General features: G+C 44.8%; 1 protein-coding gene across 1 annotated transcript; it reads right to left on the bottom strand.

Annotated features, from left to right (window-relative positions):
- Nucleotides 1-1,486: 1,486 nt before the first annotated feature.
- Nucleotides 1,487-14,014, bottom strand: RTCB (RNA 2',3'-cyclic phosphate and 5'-OH ligase). Its single transcript, XM_010585363.1, has 12 exons — nt 13,825-14,014; nt 13,638-13,716; nt 12,909-12,976; nt 9,980-10,079; nt 8,548-8,704; nt 7,780-7,936; nt 6,995-7,154; nt 5,795-5,970; nt 5,011-5,199; nt 4,419-4,529; nt 3,612-3,731; nt 1,487-2,537 (listed from the first exon to the last, which is right to left on the bottom strand). The coding sequence occupies exons 1-12, from the start codon at nt 13,915-13,917 to the stop codon at nt 2,430-2,432; spliced, it is 1,518 nt and encodes a 505-aa protein (XP_010583665.1). The 5' UTR covers nt 13,918-14,014; the 3' UTR covers nt 1,487-2,429.
- Nucleotides 14,015-15,308: the final 1,294 nt, after the last annotated feature.

Here is a 15,308-nt window from a genome sequence, read left to right on the forward strand (position 1 = left end):
TTTTGGGGAAGGGAGGGAAGCACATCATACGTTAACAGGTATTTCCGAGTTCTCAGTAACCTTCTGTGGAAAGAGATGGTTCAATAACCACATTGGCTCTTTGGTGTTGCCAAAATGCTTCTGCAGATCCACCTGTATTTCACCACATGAATTTTAATACTGTGTGCCTTCCCTACCTACCAATTTTTTAAATTTATTTTTTAAAATGCAGATTAAAAAAAAGCTAGTGGACAGCCCTATTTGGAGAAAAAAGACAGACGTGAATTAGGAAAACATCCAGGTTTAAACAAAGAACTGGGAGACACCTTACATGTTTACTCTTACTTTTTTAGGTGGTTAGGAAACAAGCACTCTCCTCCATGCAGCACAACATATAACCAAAACTAGTACTGGCTTTGCAACAGGAAACCAAAATTGACAGCACTTCTTGCATTCTTGAATGCTAATGCATAAACGCTGATGATCAGGAGACTTAAGGCATACATATGAGAGCACCTCCATGGTACACATGATTTCTGCTTGTTGTAAAAACCTGAAATTTGTCTCTTAATGGCAATGGCAGGTGAAAGTTGAAAGGAGAACTGTGTTTGAGAAATGCTTCTTTGTTTTTAAATATGAACTTTCTAAGGGTTCCCTTGCATTCCACATCAGAGACTGAAATATTCATAGACGGAAACTTCTGCACAGAACATGCACTTCTGCAGAAGATTTGAGACCAACAATTTGTCTTTCAGTCACTGGAGGCTAATTCACCTTTCTAAGTGAAATTATTTTTTTTTAAATTCAGCAACTGTCTCAGACCTCAGAAATGGCAATCTGGAACAATTCCACCGGAAAAAGCAGGGGAAAACAAGAAACTGTCTGTAAAGTCAGACCCACAAGGACTCATAGCAGTGACTATTACTGCATGTGCCGCTTCTGAACCTGCAGCAAATACAGTATTTGAACTTAAGAAACCAATAAGCACAAAGTGATTAAGTCAGTAAAATGCCATTATGCCTCCTGAGATAACAGGTTTCAGCTAAGATCCTAAACTTAAAGGGATGTTTCATCAAAAGGCACTCGAGTCCATCAATCACTATCTGCTCCTTTTACATGAGTCCCTGGCAGGGCTCCACTCTTGCTTTGAGGTTTTATTTTCCTCCAGCTGCCCCCTTGTGTCTGCATACAAGCAAGCTCCATTCCCTACTCAGGGAGGCAGACCCAGCAGGCCCTGAGAAAGACAAATCGTGGCTATCACACTCTTGTCATAACCAAGTTAAGGAAAGAGCACTGCACTGCCCTTCTCTTGTCTCCTGCAAGAAATTCTGCCATCTGCACATTTCTTTGCAAGATCCATCAGCTGAAGTCACAAAGTGTGATGGGTTTCAAGCTCACCTATGTACTTAAAAGTGGACAACAGACATTTTAGCCACAGAATAAATATGACACAGACACATTGCAGTGCCCATCTTCCCATTTTATTTGTAATCCCCAAAATGATCTAGTGGGGATGGTCAGCTTCCTCTCCAGTCTTGGTTAATGAATGTAGAAGAAACATCAGAAGTCACATCATACTGGGGCTGGCCCTGCAATTGGACTCACTTCAATCAGAGCTGCAGGACACAGTGAGCAATATTATCCAATCCAACTTCTACATGCTTAGGACTTTGCAAAATGTTGGATTAGCACATCTATAAGTTGTTAAGTCACAACTTTTACTGGGCAAACAAATCCCCTCAAAGCAACATACTCAGTCCTACTAGCATTTCCAGAAGACTGTGGAACACCTACTTGTACTGAGCCAAGTACACCAGGTGCTGTGTTAAATGAGAGAGTGCGGGGAAGAGGGGAGGACTGTGCCTCAAGCCTAGCTACTCCCTCTCAACCTAAGCAAGAGACCACTCCCAACTCCAGATTTCTTACCCAATTGCCACAAAACATGCAACAATACAGACTACGCATAAAGGTATCTGCAAACAGAGCAACCTCTCCCTGCCCAGAAGCACTATACCCTATCAGAGTATTTCTATATGCAGAAAGAGTTCCAGGCACTCAGGTGTGGAGCCAGCAGGCCTGGTTCATACGCCATCTTCGCTGATGGAGGTGGTCTTGCAGCACAGCAATTAGTGACAACTCAGGCAAGTCTGAAGTCCTGCCTGTGGAATCATCAGGCAAATAAGGGAGGGACTGCATATAAAACCCAAGACTTACTTATTTCTTTGCCCTTTCCTCACAAGAAAAGAACACCATAGAACAGGGACAGGGGGGGCATTAATTATGCCTAGGAGTGGTTAAAAGTAGGGGTATGCTCAACTGTTGTGTTTCCAGAACAAGGATGTGATATCTGAGCATCCTACAGAGTCCAAGAGGTGTGGGAAGATGATGGTTCTAGTCAGTTTTGTTTAAGGCCTGGAGATGTCGGTGCGTTTCTGCTGCCTCATCAGTTCCTAGCCTTTTATAACAGCAATAGGTCTCAGTTTAATGGCTTTCTTGCTGATGCCAGCTGCATGGCAGGTGTTAACCACATCTGTCACATTCTTATAAGACTCTGGTGCCTGGAGTGGGGAGAGAGAAGAAAAAAAGACAAAACTATAAACAACCTGAAGTCACAGGAAGTTAGATATAGGCTTTTGATACCCCCTTTTCTCTTTGTGAAAATAGAATCATATGAATTGAGGGTGTAGAAGTGGGTGAACATATTGAGAATCTGGCCACCTTACAAATCTAAGAAATGTATAAGACACTTAGCTTTCCAAATAAGCTTTCACCACACTTCAGATAAAATACTAGCTATTTTGGTTCAGTTTTCCCTATATTCTCAAATAACCCAGTCCATGTGAGAATGTCAAGCTTCATTACCTGGCAGGAAGTCACTGTAACTTCCTCCTTACAGATAGCCTTTAAGATTTATCTTTACTGCCCCTTAGTGACAGGAATCAGGGTTGAACTCTAGAGCTTCCCCCTCCAGCATTCTGACAAGGAAGCTGCTCTTAAATAGAGATGTTAATGCGATCAACATGTTTGTACAACACCAACATCCATAACAGCATAGCTCCAAATGATCAACACGCTTCTATGAGTGAGGTTGGGAACAGAAAAGATATTCTATCATGTTAATGCAGAGGAACTGGAAGTCCTAATATTCGAATTTTTCTAGCCAATCAGAGTTCTCTTCTTCTTGAGCAAATAGAGGAATTCAGCTTAAAAGGGGCAAAGCTGTCATACACTGCTAATAATCTACATGACAGCTGCAGTGTAAAGTAAGTTTAAAGCTGGGAGAACATCATTCAAGAAGAGAATCCATAAATTGTAACAACTTTTGTGATGCTCACACAAAGACTTCTCAAGGTTAATAGAAATTATCCCTATCGCTAGGCAGAAGAGGAAAAAAAACCACACCCCTCAAAACCTGTCAAAACAGGCATCTCCCCTTTCAGCAGGATTTTAGGGACAGGGAAGACTTCACATTATTTTCCAAAAAACTGGATAGCTCTATCAGGAATCACGCAAGCTGTATATTTAGAGTACTAGTGATCACTTAGCACTGCAAAGAATCAATTCAGGGAGGGTCATTCAGCCAAGAAGCAAGACTCCCTTTTCCCTCTCAGATAACAAAGTATTAAACTCACTTCTTCCATGACCAGTTTGGGAGAAGCAACACGGATGGCAATGCCCATGTCAGCCAGCTTGTCCAATACATCCTGGAAGTCCAAGTTACGTCGAGATTTGGCTCGAGACAGTGCACGACCCTAGACAGCAGTTTTGTTAGTTCTATTTTTTGTAGCGGTTTGGAAAAACAGAACTCTTTCTTATTAATGAAAAATATTATTACATTATAAGTAAACACCGAATGGCTGTGAGCACAGACCACAACAAGCCACAAAATGGGTAATGAATTTAGACTTAGGTGATGGGCTCCTGCAAAATTCCACATCTTGTACAACGGTTAGGCAAGTTCCATGTGTGCAATAACACGCTAGTCTGCAAGCGTCTTTTTACGCAAACCACTGTCAGACAGTGTTCAGGATGCTGGAAGCTATTTATCTTCCTCAATCATCCTGTCTCACACCGTAAATAACAGGGGAGGAAATACCTTCTAACTACTGAGGAGTTTTATATGGACTGCCTCAGCACAGTTAATCCTTCTTGTTAACTCAGAGATACCAGAATTTGGTAAAAGGAGCTCATTCTCCACATCTTCATCCTAACATTTGCCCTGTATAAAGCAGCACCCTCTAAATTTTCTGCAGCAGTAGTCAAAACTACTCAGCAAGGGGCAAAGAGGACTTTTAGCCTGCAGTCCTTCTGGGCTGGGATTACTGTGGCAAGGCTACTCTCTACTTGTATGACCAACAAATGAATCACACCTTGAACAACCCTGTTCTCTGGATGAAAGTCCCATTCCAATCCCTTCTTGAAATAACTTTTTGACTTACAGCTCCATGGCAAGTAGTTCCAAAGGTCTCGGTCATGCCTTGCTCTGTGCCAGTAAGAACATAGCTACAGGTGCCCATAGTCCCGCCGATCAAAACAGGCTGTCCAGTCAGCTGTGGGTGCAAAGTATTAATTCACAAGAAAAAGCCTAAAAACCTCACTCTTAATAAAAGTCTGAGAGGAACCTTATCTCCAGAAAAGGAAGGCAGGTTCACATTCCCTCAGAGCATCCCTGCTTGCCTTGGGTGCCTGGTATCAAGGATTCTGGAGAACTAACTGCACTGAAAGATGCAGAGCAGCAGATCAAGACACTTGTGTCCAACAGAGAGATAAGGCATATCACTGAAGCCTGCCCTAGGTATGAAGCGCTTCTTTCCCTTCATGATCTTCCAACCATTGCGGGTGTGGAGCAGAAGAGGGAGCTCAGTGTCCCAAAGATCTAACACACAGACAAGCAGAACAACCCCACTAGGGTTCTAGCGCTGTTAGCTCAAAAAGGGAGCTCACAGCATTTGGATCTCTGTTAAGGACCCTAAAACTGTCTCACTAATCCAGAATTCTCTTCTGATTTCCTTCTCCCACAACTAAACTTACTTGATAATCGACAGCAATAAGAGGATGGTGAGGAGGGAAGGCCCTGGTTGATCCTTTTCTGTGCACCAGCAGAGTCCGCTCCTTTCCATCCACTACATGTTGCTCCACTTTGGCAATGTTGTGAGACACATCATAGATAACATGCATATCGAGGTCATCCGGGGTTGTGTTGAAGACTTTGGCAAAGGCCTAAAAAGAAAGCAAACCAGGACTTGAAATACAAGAAGAAAATTGCTGTGTACATGTGGAAGATTTACAGTCTTTTTAGGAATCAAAAGCAACAAATCTGCTTGAAAGTATTTCTCACTGATAAGTCAATGACCACTTGGCAAGGCAGGTAAGAAACTTCAGTCAAATTCAGCCACAACAGAATTGAATATAACAGTGCTAAGCGTGACAGAACTGGACTGTCTAGATTGTTTATCTGCCCACTGGCAGTTTTAATACTGGAATTCAACCAGATATCAGCTAGACAAATTCTTGCAACTCTGAAAAGATGGCTTCAGCAGCGTAAAAACAATTTTCTTGTATCCTCTTCCAGTTTGAGGCACTTTCAAAAATATTGCCTAAGTGGCTTCTGCAAATACAATCCAGTGATGCTGACAGGTTTTGGATGGATTGCCATGACTGCAGCTTTGTGTAAGTCTCTCCAGAAAACACAGTTAAAAAAAGCACAAAAAAGAAAATTACTTTAAATACTGCAGCTACTGCGTTTTCCACATGTCTGGGATAAAGCTGGAGATTTGTACCACAACATTTGCATCAGAGACAACTCTGCCCCTACCTGTCTTGTTAGAAAAGTCATAGAAGAGCGGTTGACCCATGCATAGTTTCCAGCAGCTGCCATTCCCTTCAAGTAATCCTGTCCCTCTGTGGAGGCAATCCTGGCACACGCCAGCTGGCGATCATTCACTATGATTTTGTCCCGCTTCATAGCTTTTTCCATAGCCACCAACGCATCTGGGAAATAAACACAGTAAGACTAAGTGACTTCTTAATTTTGTTTCAATGTGTGAGATTAACATGGCTGTCTATAATTTATATTCTAAAACTGAACACATCTGCCCAATGGTCAAAACTATGGCTTCTCAAATGCAAAAGCAAATCTGTGGCAGAACATCATCAATTGTTTGTGAACAGCATTCCCCAAGACTGTATTTAGAAAGAAAAGTTAAGAGGCTCAGGTGTACCAGAAAGAATTCTCCACTTTGAAAAAAGCGGTTCAATCTAGTGATAAATTCTAATAATGCGAGCACTTCATTTGGGTTCAAAACAATAAACGCATATGTAACACTTTTTTGTGATCCAAGAATTTAGTCTTTCTTTTTCTGCTGCAGAAATGCCTGCCTCTGTTACACCAGAGATTATGGACTCACTGTCCTAAGCAAATACGTATCAAGACAGCCCCTCAACCAGACACAGGATTCAGTGAAAATCTCCATACTCTCTTGATCATAGAACAATTTAGTTTGGAAGGGACTTCTGGAAGTTGTGTAGTCCTATCACTTGCTCAAAGCAGCTCCAGCTAGATCAGGTTGCTCAGGGTCTTATTCAGTCAAGTTTTCAGTATCTCCAAGGATGCTGGTTCTACAAGCTCTCTAAGCAACCTGTTCCAGCATTTGACCACTTTAATGGTTAAAAAAATAAATAAAAAATCTAGTAGCTAATTGGAATTTCCCATGTTCCAGCATGAGTTTGCCATCTCTTATCCTATCATCGCATGGACACAAAATAGCAAGATCAATACTCTGCATGACCAAAGACAATTAACACATTGGTTTTAAACTTATAATTGCTAAAAGGCTTGAAAACACATGCAAGATCAAGCAGACAAAATTCAAGGCAAGCCCTGTCAAGGCAACTCAGAATAGACTCAACAATTACACTGTAAGAAATGCTATTTGGTGCTGCAATATACTGTCGATGACAAGACCATACTGAGGAGTTTGCTTCACTCCAGGTACCTACAACAGTCAGGTCGTACCTGTGGCAACCTGGTGGCCCAGACCTCTGCTGCCACTGTGGATCATCACGCACACCTGCCCTTTGTGGTCGATGCCCATCTTCCTGGCAGCATATTCGTTGTAAATGTCATCCACAACCTGGATCTCGGCGTAATGATTTCCTGCTCCCAGGGTCCCCAGCTGCCAATCACAACACGCTGATCAGACAGTGCTAGTAAAGCAGCCTCTGGGAGCACAGGGGAGAGCTATGGGAATATGGGCAATAGGGCAAAATGCTACAGCAAGGTTTTGGTTTTAGAAAAGTTTTTCCACGAAAAAAAGAATCCCCATATAAACTGAAAGGAAGTAGAACATAGTAGCATCATCATTGTCCCCTTTGTTCAGATTTGTAACCGTTTTTACTGTTGGAACAAGACTGTGATTAAACAAAAGGACTAGGATCTACAGACTGTGCTGCTATTAACTTACTGAGCAAACAAGGAGAAAAGTTGCAGGATAACCTGCCTGTCTCTTAAAAACAAAACTACATCTGGATGGGAAAATGCCACCAGACATGATTTCCAGTACCAGGTGTTAACTGAGGAAAAACTGATGGCCCCGGGGACCTTGGGTAGGCCCAGTATTGTTTCGCTCCGCTACAGGTCTGTCAAGAATTATTCAGAAACAGCCCCACCATCTCACCTTTCTCCCTGCCCAGAAATGCTAGGCAGAGTTTCAAGAAAAGACACAAAATTAGAGAACGACTTGCTAACCTTTATATTTGAACCCTGGGAGCACTCACAGCCCTCCTGAAACATAACGTTACCTGAGGCAGGCCCCTCTTCTTTGCTCTTGAGGAAACCTTGTTGGGGTCAGCCTGAAGCATTCTTCCATATTCCTCACAGTGCTCCTTGTCCTCTGCCCAGGCATAGCCTTCCCGGAGAGACCAGTCCACACCCATCTCTAGTGCCTCTTCCAAATCCCTGCAATTATCAAACACCTACATAAGGTTGTTATCCTTGGATATGCTCAAAACTCCACTGGATATGGCCCTCACCAACCTGATGTAACTTTGGTGTTGGACCTACCTTCAGAGTTAGCCCTCCTTTGTGCAAGGAGTTGGATGAGATGACTTCAAGAGATCCCATCCAACCTGAATTATTCTATGGTTCAGCCCCCAACTCCCCTAACAAGAATTCCAACTTCTTAATACTTCCTGAAAATCAAGCACTACAAATATATTAACTTTAGATAGGTCATTACTTTTTCCTCTTTGTTGTGTGTGGAATATCCTATTTTCTCTCACATCCCTTTAAAAAAAATACCTTTACATTCATGGAGGTTTTCTGTCAGAAGAAATGAGAACCTTTCAAGAACTTTCAGTTATTTCAGCATTTTAAATGGGGGAAGAAACAGCTGACTTTGTGTACTGATGATTATGCCAGACCTCCTGGTGAAGCACATATGCAGAAAGAATGGAAAGAGGTTTAGAATTACTTTTTCTTTCTTAAGTTCTCCCACTGATGAATCTTTCATCAAAATAAACAGGAGAGATGTCCCCTCTAGTGATGTGTGCACAAAGTCATTCTCTTACTTGGCATTCATGGGGATGACACCTTTGGAGCCAACACCAACTGGAATGTGGTCAAACATAGCCTGGGCGAGCTGCTCCTTCACAGGCTGCACATCACTTTCATCCAAATTTGTACGTAGTAAGCGGACACCACAGTTGATGTCAAATCCGACACCACCTACAAGTGTAGAAAAAGCCATGGAGTTACTAAAGAAAGCGTGTTGATGGTGAGCACTTGCTGAATATTCATCTTAAATCAGTGTCCCTGCTGACAGGGACTACATACTGACTCCTGTGATCTTACACCTTCTTTCTGACACAATACTGGGGAAAAAGCAGAACTGCATTAAGCTTCATTTTAATAGATTTACATGAACCCTCAGATTTCAAGACAGCCAAAAATGTAGTCTTGCAGAGAAAAACCTGAAAACTCTAAAAAATAAAAACCCCAAACAGTTTTTCAGTCTCAAGCACACGCTCTACAGACACAGATGTACGATTGCCTACAGAGGTCTCTGTTTACAAAGTTGCTCCAGCAAGCAGACAAAGAGAAGGAGACACAACTATAAAATATACTGTCCACAGAAAGTAGAGAGGATGTTCCTGTTCTTCTGCCTACAGTCAGAAGAAAAGTGACAGATCTTAGCATGGCTCCCTGATGTAAGATGTTCTCGAAAGGAAGTCCCTGAAAGCAAGTCATTTTTGAAACTTCACGGGAATAAATAATAACTAGTTATAATAAGTGATAAATACTTACAAGGAACATTAAACTTCAGTTCTTAGTGTTTTGCTTAACTCTTACTATTCAATAAGAATAAATACTGCAAGGCAAAGCCAAATGTGAAAGATCAATCATGCCATCTTTACTATGAAGGTTCTGGTATTAACTAGTGTCAGAGGGGGGATACCAGACTAAGAGATCTTGGGTTCGAGTCAATCAGGAACACCGGAACTGCCTCAAGCAAACCTGAAACATGAACATCATGTTTCATGATAACCACAAAAGCATCTCCAGACCATCAGTAATTAAAGACTCAGGTGCTTTTTAATAAAGACAGACATATTTTAAGGTCACATTTTTAATAAAGTGTAGAAATATTCTCAAAAGATGTTCTCAAACATTGTTCAAAGAAAAGCGTCAGTTCTTTACCAACCTGGCAAAACCCAAGTTCAAAGTCTAGTGCTCTCCCTTCAAAACTAGGAGGTATCACAAGCCCAAGCCAAAAACACAAGGGCAGTTGTCTCTGGACTGTTTAGATGTTTTCAGTGTAACCACCTGCTCCATAAAGAATAACAGTTCTGAGTGCATGAATTAAGCACCTTTTAACTCCCTATAATTCAAGTATTTTTTGCTTTGGTTCTGCATATAAAGTACTGTAATGACCTGCCATTTCAAAATGTATTTTGAAATCCCAGATACTTCTTGGTGCAGGTTCAGTCAGTGTATCCTTACCTGGTGAAACCACTGCTTCAGGATCATTCATATCAAAGGCGGCCATGTTGCCAATGGCAAACCCATAGCCAGAATGGACATCTGGAAGGCCTATTGATCTCTGAAAGAGAATGAAGGAAATTTTAAAGCTTTATGAAACTCCATGCTGCACAGAGTCACCTTGGTTATGCTTTGCCTTGTGGCAGTGGTTGTCACATTTGCAAACAAATATACCAAAAAGAGACTGGATGGATGTTCAGATGAAGATGAAGTAAACACATCAATTCAGGTAAGTATCTAAACTCCTGCAGTTATGGCAGAGAGAGTCAAAGAAAGCAGAGAGCAGATCTCACCCTGAAGCAAACACCTAGTGGCTAGTCAGCTGAGAAGCCCCCTTGGCTCCATCGACCAGATCTCAAGAAAACTTAAGAGAAGCTGAAACATGTAACTGTAGGGATTGTGATCTCAAACTGAATTCTAACCTAGCTTTTTCTTGGACTCAAGAGTCCTTGCATTCAAAACGTAGGTAGGCAATAGCTTATGAGTAGCATAAAGCAGAAACACAAGAGTGAAGATCAGTTTGTCTTTACCAAGTTCCATCTAGGGACATCTGCAATATTTAAATACTGTAAATGTAACAAGGGAAGAGTTCAGTGCTATGGAGTAGAATCACAAAACAGTCAGCAATTTCTCTTCTTAGCTGTGTCATTGAACACTGACCAAATACTGCACCCTGTAGGCAGGAAAAAGTCATCCTTTTAGGATGATATCCAGATAAGATAGTGTACTGGGTTTGTGTGGCAAGGTTTTGGTAGCGGGGAGGGTGGGGGTTACAGGGGTGGCTTCTGTAAGAAGTTGCTAGAAGCTTCCCCTATGTCCGATAGAGCCAATGCCGGCTGGCTGCAAGACAGCCCCGCTGATGGCCAAGGGCGAGCCTATCAGTGATGGTGGTAGCGCCTCTGGGAGAACAGATTTAAGAAGGGAAAAAAAAGTTGCGGCAGGCACAGAAACTGCAGCCGGAGAGAGGAGTGAGAACATGTAAGAGAAACAACCCTGTGGACACCAAGGTCAGTGAAGAAGGAGGGGGAGGAGGTGCTCCAGGCGCCGGAGCAGAGACTTCCTTGCAGCCCGTGGGGAAGACCATGGTGAGGCAGGCTGTCCCCCTGCCGCCCAGGGAGGTCCATGCCAGAGCAAGTATCCCCCTGCAGCCCGTGGAGGACCCCATGCCAGAGTAGGGGGATTCCTGAAGGAGGCTGTGACCACGTGAGAAGCCCGCGCTGGAGCAGGGGAAGAGTGTGAGGAGTCCTACCCCTGAAAAGGATGAAGCGGCAGAGACAACGTGTGATGAACTGATCGTAACCCCCATTCCCTGTCCCCCTGCGCCGCTGGGGGGGTTAGGTAGAGAATTTGGGAGTGAAGCTATGCCTGGGAAGAAGGGAGGGGTGGGGGGGAAGGTGTTTTAAGATTTGATTTTATTTCTCATTACCCTACTCTGGTTGATTGGCAATATATTAAGTTACTTTCCCCTAAGTCGAGTCTGTTTTACCCGTGATGGTAATTGGTTGAGTGATCTCTCCCTGTCCTTATCTTGACACATAAGCCCTTTGTTATATTTTCTCACCCCTGTCCTGCTGGGGGAGGGGGTGGGGGTGGAGTGTGGGGGGGGAATAGAGCAGCTTTGGTGGGCACCTGGTGTCCAGCCAGGGTCAACCTATCACAGTCTTTTTGGTGCCGAAACCCAGGAACACGAGGAATTCCAGACAAGGATAGTAATTGAGAGAGTTAACGGGAAACATGGACTGAATACAGCTAGAGATAGGAGCTGTCTCATTTTAATTTATGAAAGAATTCTTTTTATTGAACCTTTTCATATTACTACTAATTAAAGAAAGAGCATGCTTCTACAGAGCTCCACAAGTCCAAAGTGTGTCCAGGCAAGTTTAGATTAGGACACCACAAACAGCACTCCACATCTATTTAAGCAAACAAACAAACGCCTCAAACACCCAGAAAACTATGAGAAATTGGAACTTTTCAATGTGTGTTGAACTGTTACCATACATTAAAAAAGACCAGTACTTTTCAGTGGGATTATGTGCTTCTTCTGCCTCCCCTTGCCATCACCACGAACTCTCTTGGTTTGGAAATAAAAAGTGAAGATTTGAATAGCCAGGTGATCGTAACATGTCCCCTACGAACTACCTGCCAAAATTCCCATTTTAACAGGCTGTTACTATTCTACCTTACTCCCTTTTTGGTTGACCACTAAGGCATTTTAACAGCATGATGGGCTGCCTTTTCTTACAGCCAGCAATTCAGAACTTTTGCCAAGTCACCAAGAGAAACAATTAAAAAAAGAAAATTCTGTTATTTGTTACTTACTAACATATGCAATATTGAACATGAAAAAGATAATTTTCACATCGTACTTAGCACTTCTTGAAAAGTGACCCAGCCTACTATTTTCCTCCTGCATCATCATATCTCATGCTTTGCTTCCAAAAATGCATGGGGCGAGGGAAAGGAGTGTTGAGTGCATGGGAAAGCTCACTACCAACATTAGGGCAGCAGCAATAATACAGACAACAATATCGCCTCTCCTCACTTCTCCATGCATTCCAGGTCAGCAGAGACAACTCAAAAACAACTGACAATATGAGCAGTGGGGGAAAGGTGGCTCAGGCAAATTGAAACAGGATAAAGCAAAGCTAAAAAACTTCATGTCAAAAGGCAGTCAATGAAGTAAGTGGATACTTCCCTTTCTGACAACTTAGTTTTATACCCTGTCCTTGCAAGCACTCCTTACTCAGAAAAAGGTTCCTAACACACAGACTGTCCTGAAAAGAGCTTTGGTCCACACCCCTTCTCACAACAGAGTTTCCATTTGGAAGGCAATAATCACTGGCAAATAGGAAGAAAAAAAGAGCAATACTTTACAGGAGTTACTCACATGAACAATGCCAGGTAATGCAGCCACATTCCCAATCTGTTTCATTGCAGGCAAAAAACCACCTGCACCTGAAAAACCGAAAAAGATAATGTAAAGAATCTAATAATTTACTTTGGTAATTGTGATGAAGCGTTTTCTAAAGAGCTTGCTCAAAACACTGGCAAGTCAGAAGTCGGCCACCACCAAGTATTCTAATCTGGCGAGAAGCACCTAGCGTTATGCACGATCTGCAGTTTCATTAAATGAGGCATTATTCTAAAATCCTCCCTCTGCTGTGTTAGTACCAACGCAGAGCGATCTGCGCTAACAACAGAAGTGTGCTACCACCAGCCCAGCTGTCAGGCCTGGCTCCAGCCCTGTGCTCCAGCCTCACACAATAAAAACAGGCCTGGCCTATAACCCCCACCAAAGCAAACTCTGACAGGAGGCATTCAGGGAATGTTCTAGAGCACAGAGGGCAGCCGATCTGGGCACAGGACGTGCTCACCGGGCTGCAGTGGCTGGCAAGGCGAGAGAACTCGTTCCTGTTTACTGCCTTTCCAGACCCGCCAGCCAGGACACGCACCAGGCCTGTCCCCGCTGTCTCTGCTACAGCCTGGTCCCTTCAGAGCCCAAAGAACAGCGTGGTTTGAACCCAGGCGCTCAGTGAGGCCTTCGAGGCCACGGCAAGGAGCGTCTGAGGACAGACCCCCCCCGCCGTGTCAGAGGACCCCCCACCGCCGGACGCACCTCCGCCGCGGCAGGCATTGCGCAGCTCCTCGAACATCAGCTTCTCCAGGGGGTCGTTCACGTAGAAAACGCCCTCCACCTGCGGGGAGAGCTGTCAGGGCGGCCGGCACCGGGCCGAGCCCCCTCCCCCCCCGTTCCCCGCCCCCTTTCCCGCGGGTGGGCCGCCCCCCAACCCCCTCTCACGCACATGCATGTTCGGCACGAAGCCCTTCTTGATCCGCCAGCAGTTCTTATCGATCTTGTCCAGGTACTGCAGCTCATCGTTGTAGCTGCGGCTCATGGCGGCGGCGCTCCCGGTCAGCACCTCACCCGGCCAACGGCAGGAACCGACGGCGGCCGCCGAGGGTCACACCGCCTCGACGGCGGCGGGTGGCGGACAGGAGCCGCCGAGGGTCAAACTTCCTCCGCGGGAGGGCGGCGAGCTGGCGGCTGCTAGCGCCCCCTGGCGTCCCGCCCAGGAGAGCGCTGCCGCCGCCCCGCGCCCTCGCCTGAGGGGAGGCCGGTCGCTTCCTTCACCTCCGAGGCTGGTCGGAGGCTCTCTCTGGTCAGCCGGCTTGCTTACGGCCTGTCGCTCCCTCACCCCTACCTCAGGACGGGCAGGGAGCAACGCCGTGAGGGCTGGAGATGCTCCAGCCTGGCGGAGATGAGGGGTCGAGTCCCCGTGTGCCACAGCCGTCTGCCTCAGGGCTGGAGCGGCTGGGGCAGCCGGTCCCCTTGGGGCGAGGGCATATGAAGGCGAGCGCAGGCCTGGGCCGTGCTGGGGCGAAGGAAATTGGGTTTGTGCCTGGCAGCCTCCTCCCTCACACGACATACAACTTCTGGTCTGGCTTTGTGGAAGAAAGAAGTGGTATTTCTCGTGCCTGTGGCTAACAAAAGCCGTGTGTCTGTGCGTGCCATCCCCCTGGGGCAGGGCGGTTTCGGCCCGCAGGGTGTTTAGGTACCACTCCACTGCGGGTGGACGGGGGAGTTTGCTGAGTTACAACAGTCAGGCAAGAGCTGCTTGCACCCCATCGTCAACTGCGTTTCTCAGCATGAGGAAAAGAGCTTTTTGCTGTACAGTCTTGGCTTGAAAAGGGCTCCTGGCGAGGAGTAAGAGGTGTGGGGATGGCTAGGGTTTGCATCACACTAGGCTGATGGGGCTCTGCATAGGGGTGGTTTGGGGCTCACAAAAGCAGCAAAACAGAGTGGGACTTGGCATTACAGCCTTTGTTTCTCTGCTGGTGCTAGTTTGGGAGGTCTGAGCCTGCTTTCCATTCAGGCTTGGCCCAAATAGAAGCACCTAAGCATTGCTGGGCCAGCACAGCCCTCTGCAGAACTGTGTTCAGATTTGCATGCTAATAAAGTATTGAAGGGGGAGAAAGAAAGAAGGTAAGACAACATACCAAAAATGAAGTAAGAAGTAAAGTATTTGTAACTATTTCAATCTAGAGAAATGCTGACAAAGATGTTGGAGGATTAGACTTGCACAGAAACATTCAAGGAGTTAAGTGTATCTAACCTGGCTAAGCAATGCTAAACACGGGACATGACAGACACAAGGATTTGAAGTGTCACAGGGGCAGAGGGACCATCAAAGGCAGTAGTAGTGCCACTTTGTCTCACTTCCTGGACTGCTTCTGTGTCTTTGTTAAGATTTATGTTAACATTTTAGTTAAGACACTGCTAAGAATT

The sequence above is a fragment of the Haliaeetus leucocephalus genome, unplaced genomic scaffold, assembly GCF_000737465.1.
Source record: "Haliaeetus leucocephalus isolate CR32 unplaced genomic scaffold, Haliaeetus_leucocephalus-4.0 Scaffold101, whole genome shotgun sequence".
Classification (NCBI taxonomy): Eukaryota; Metazoa; Chordata; class Aves; order Accipitriformes; family Accipitridae; genus Haliaeetus; species Haliaeetus leucocephalus.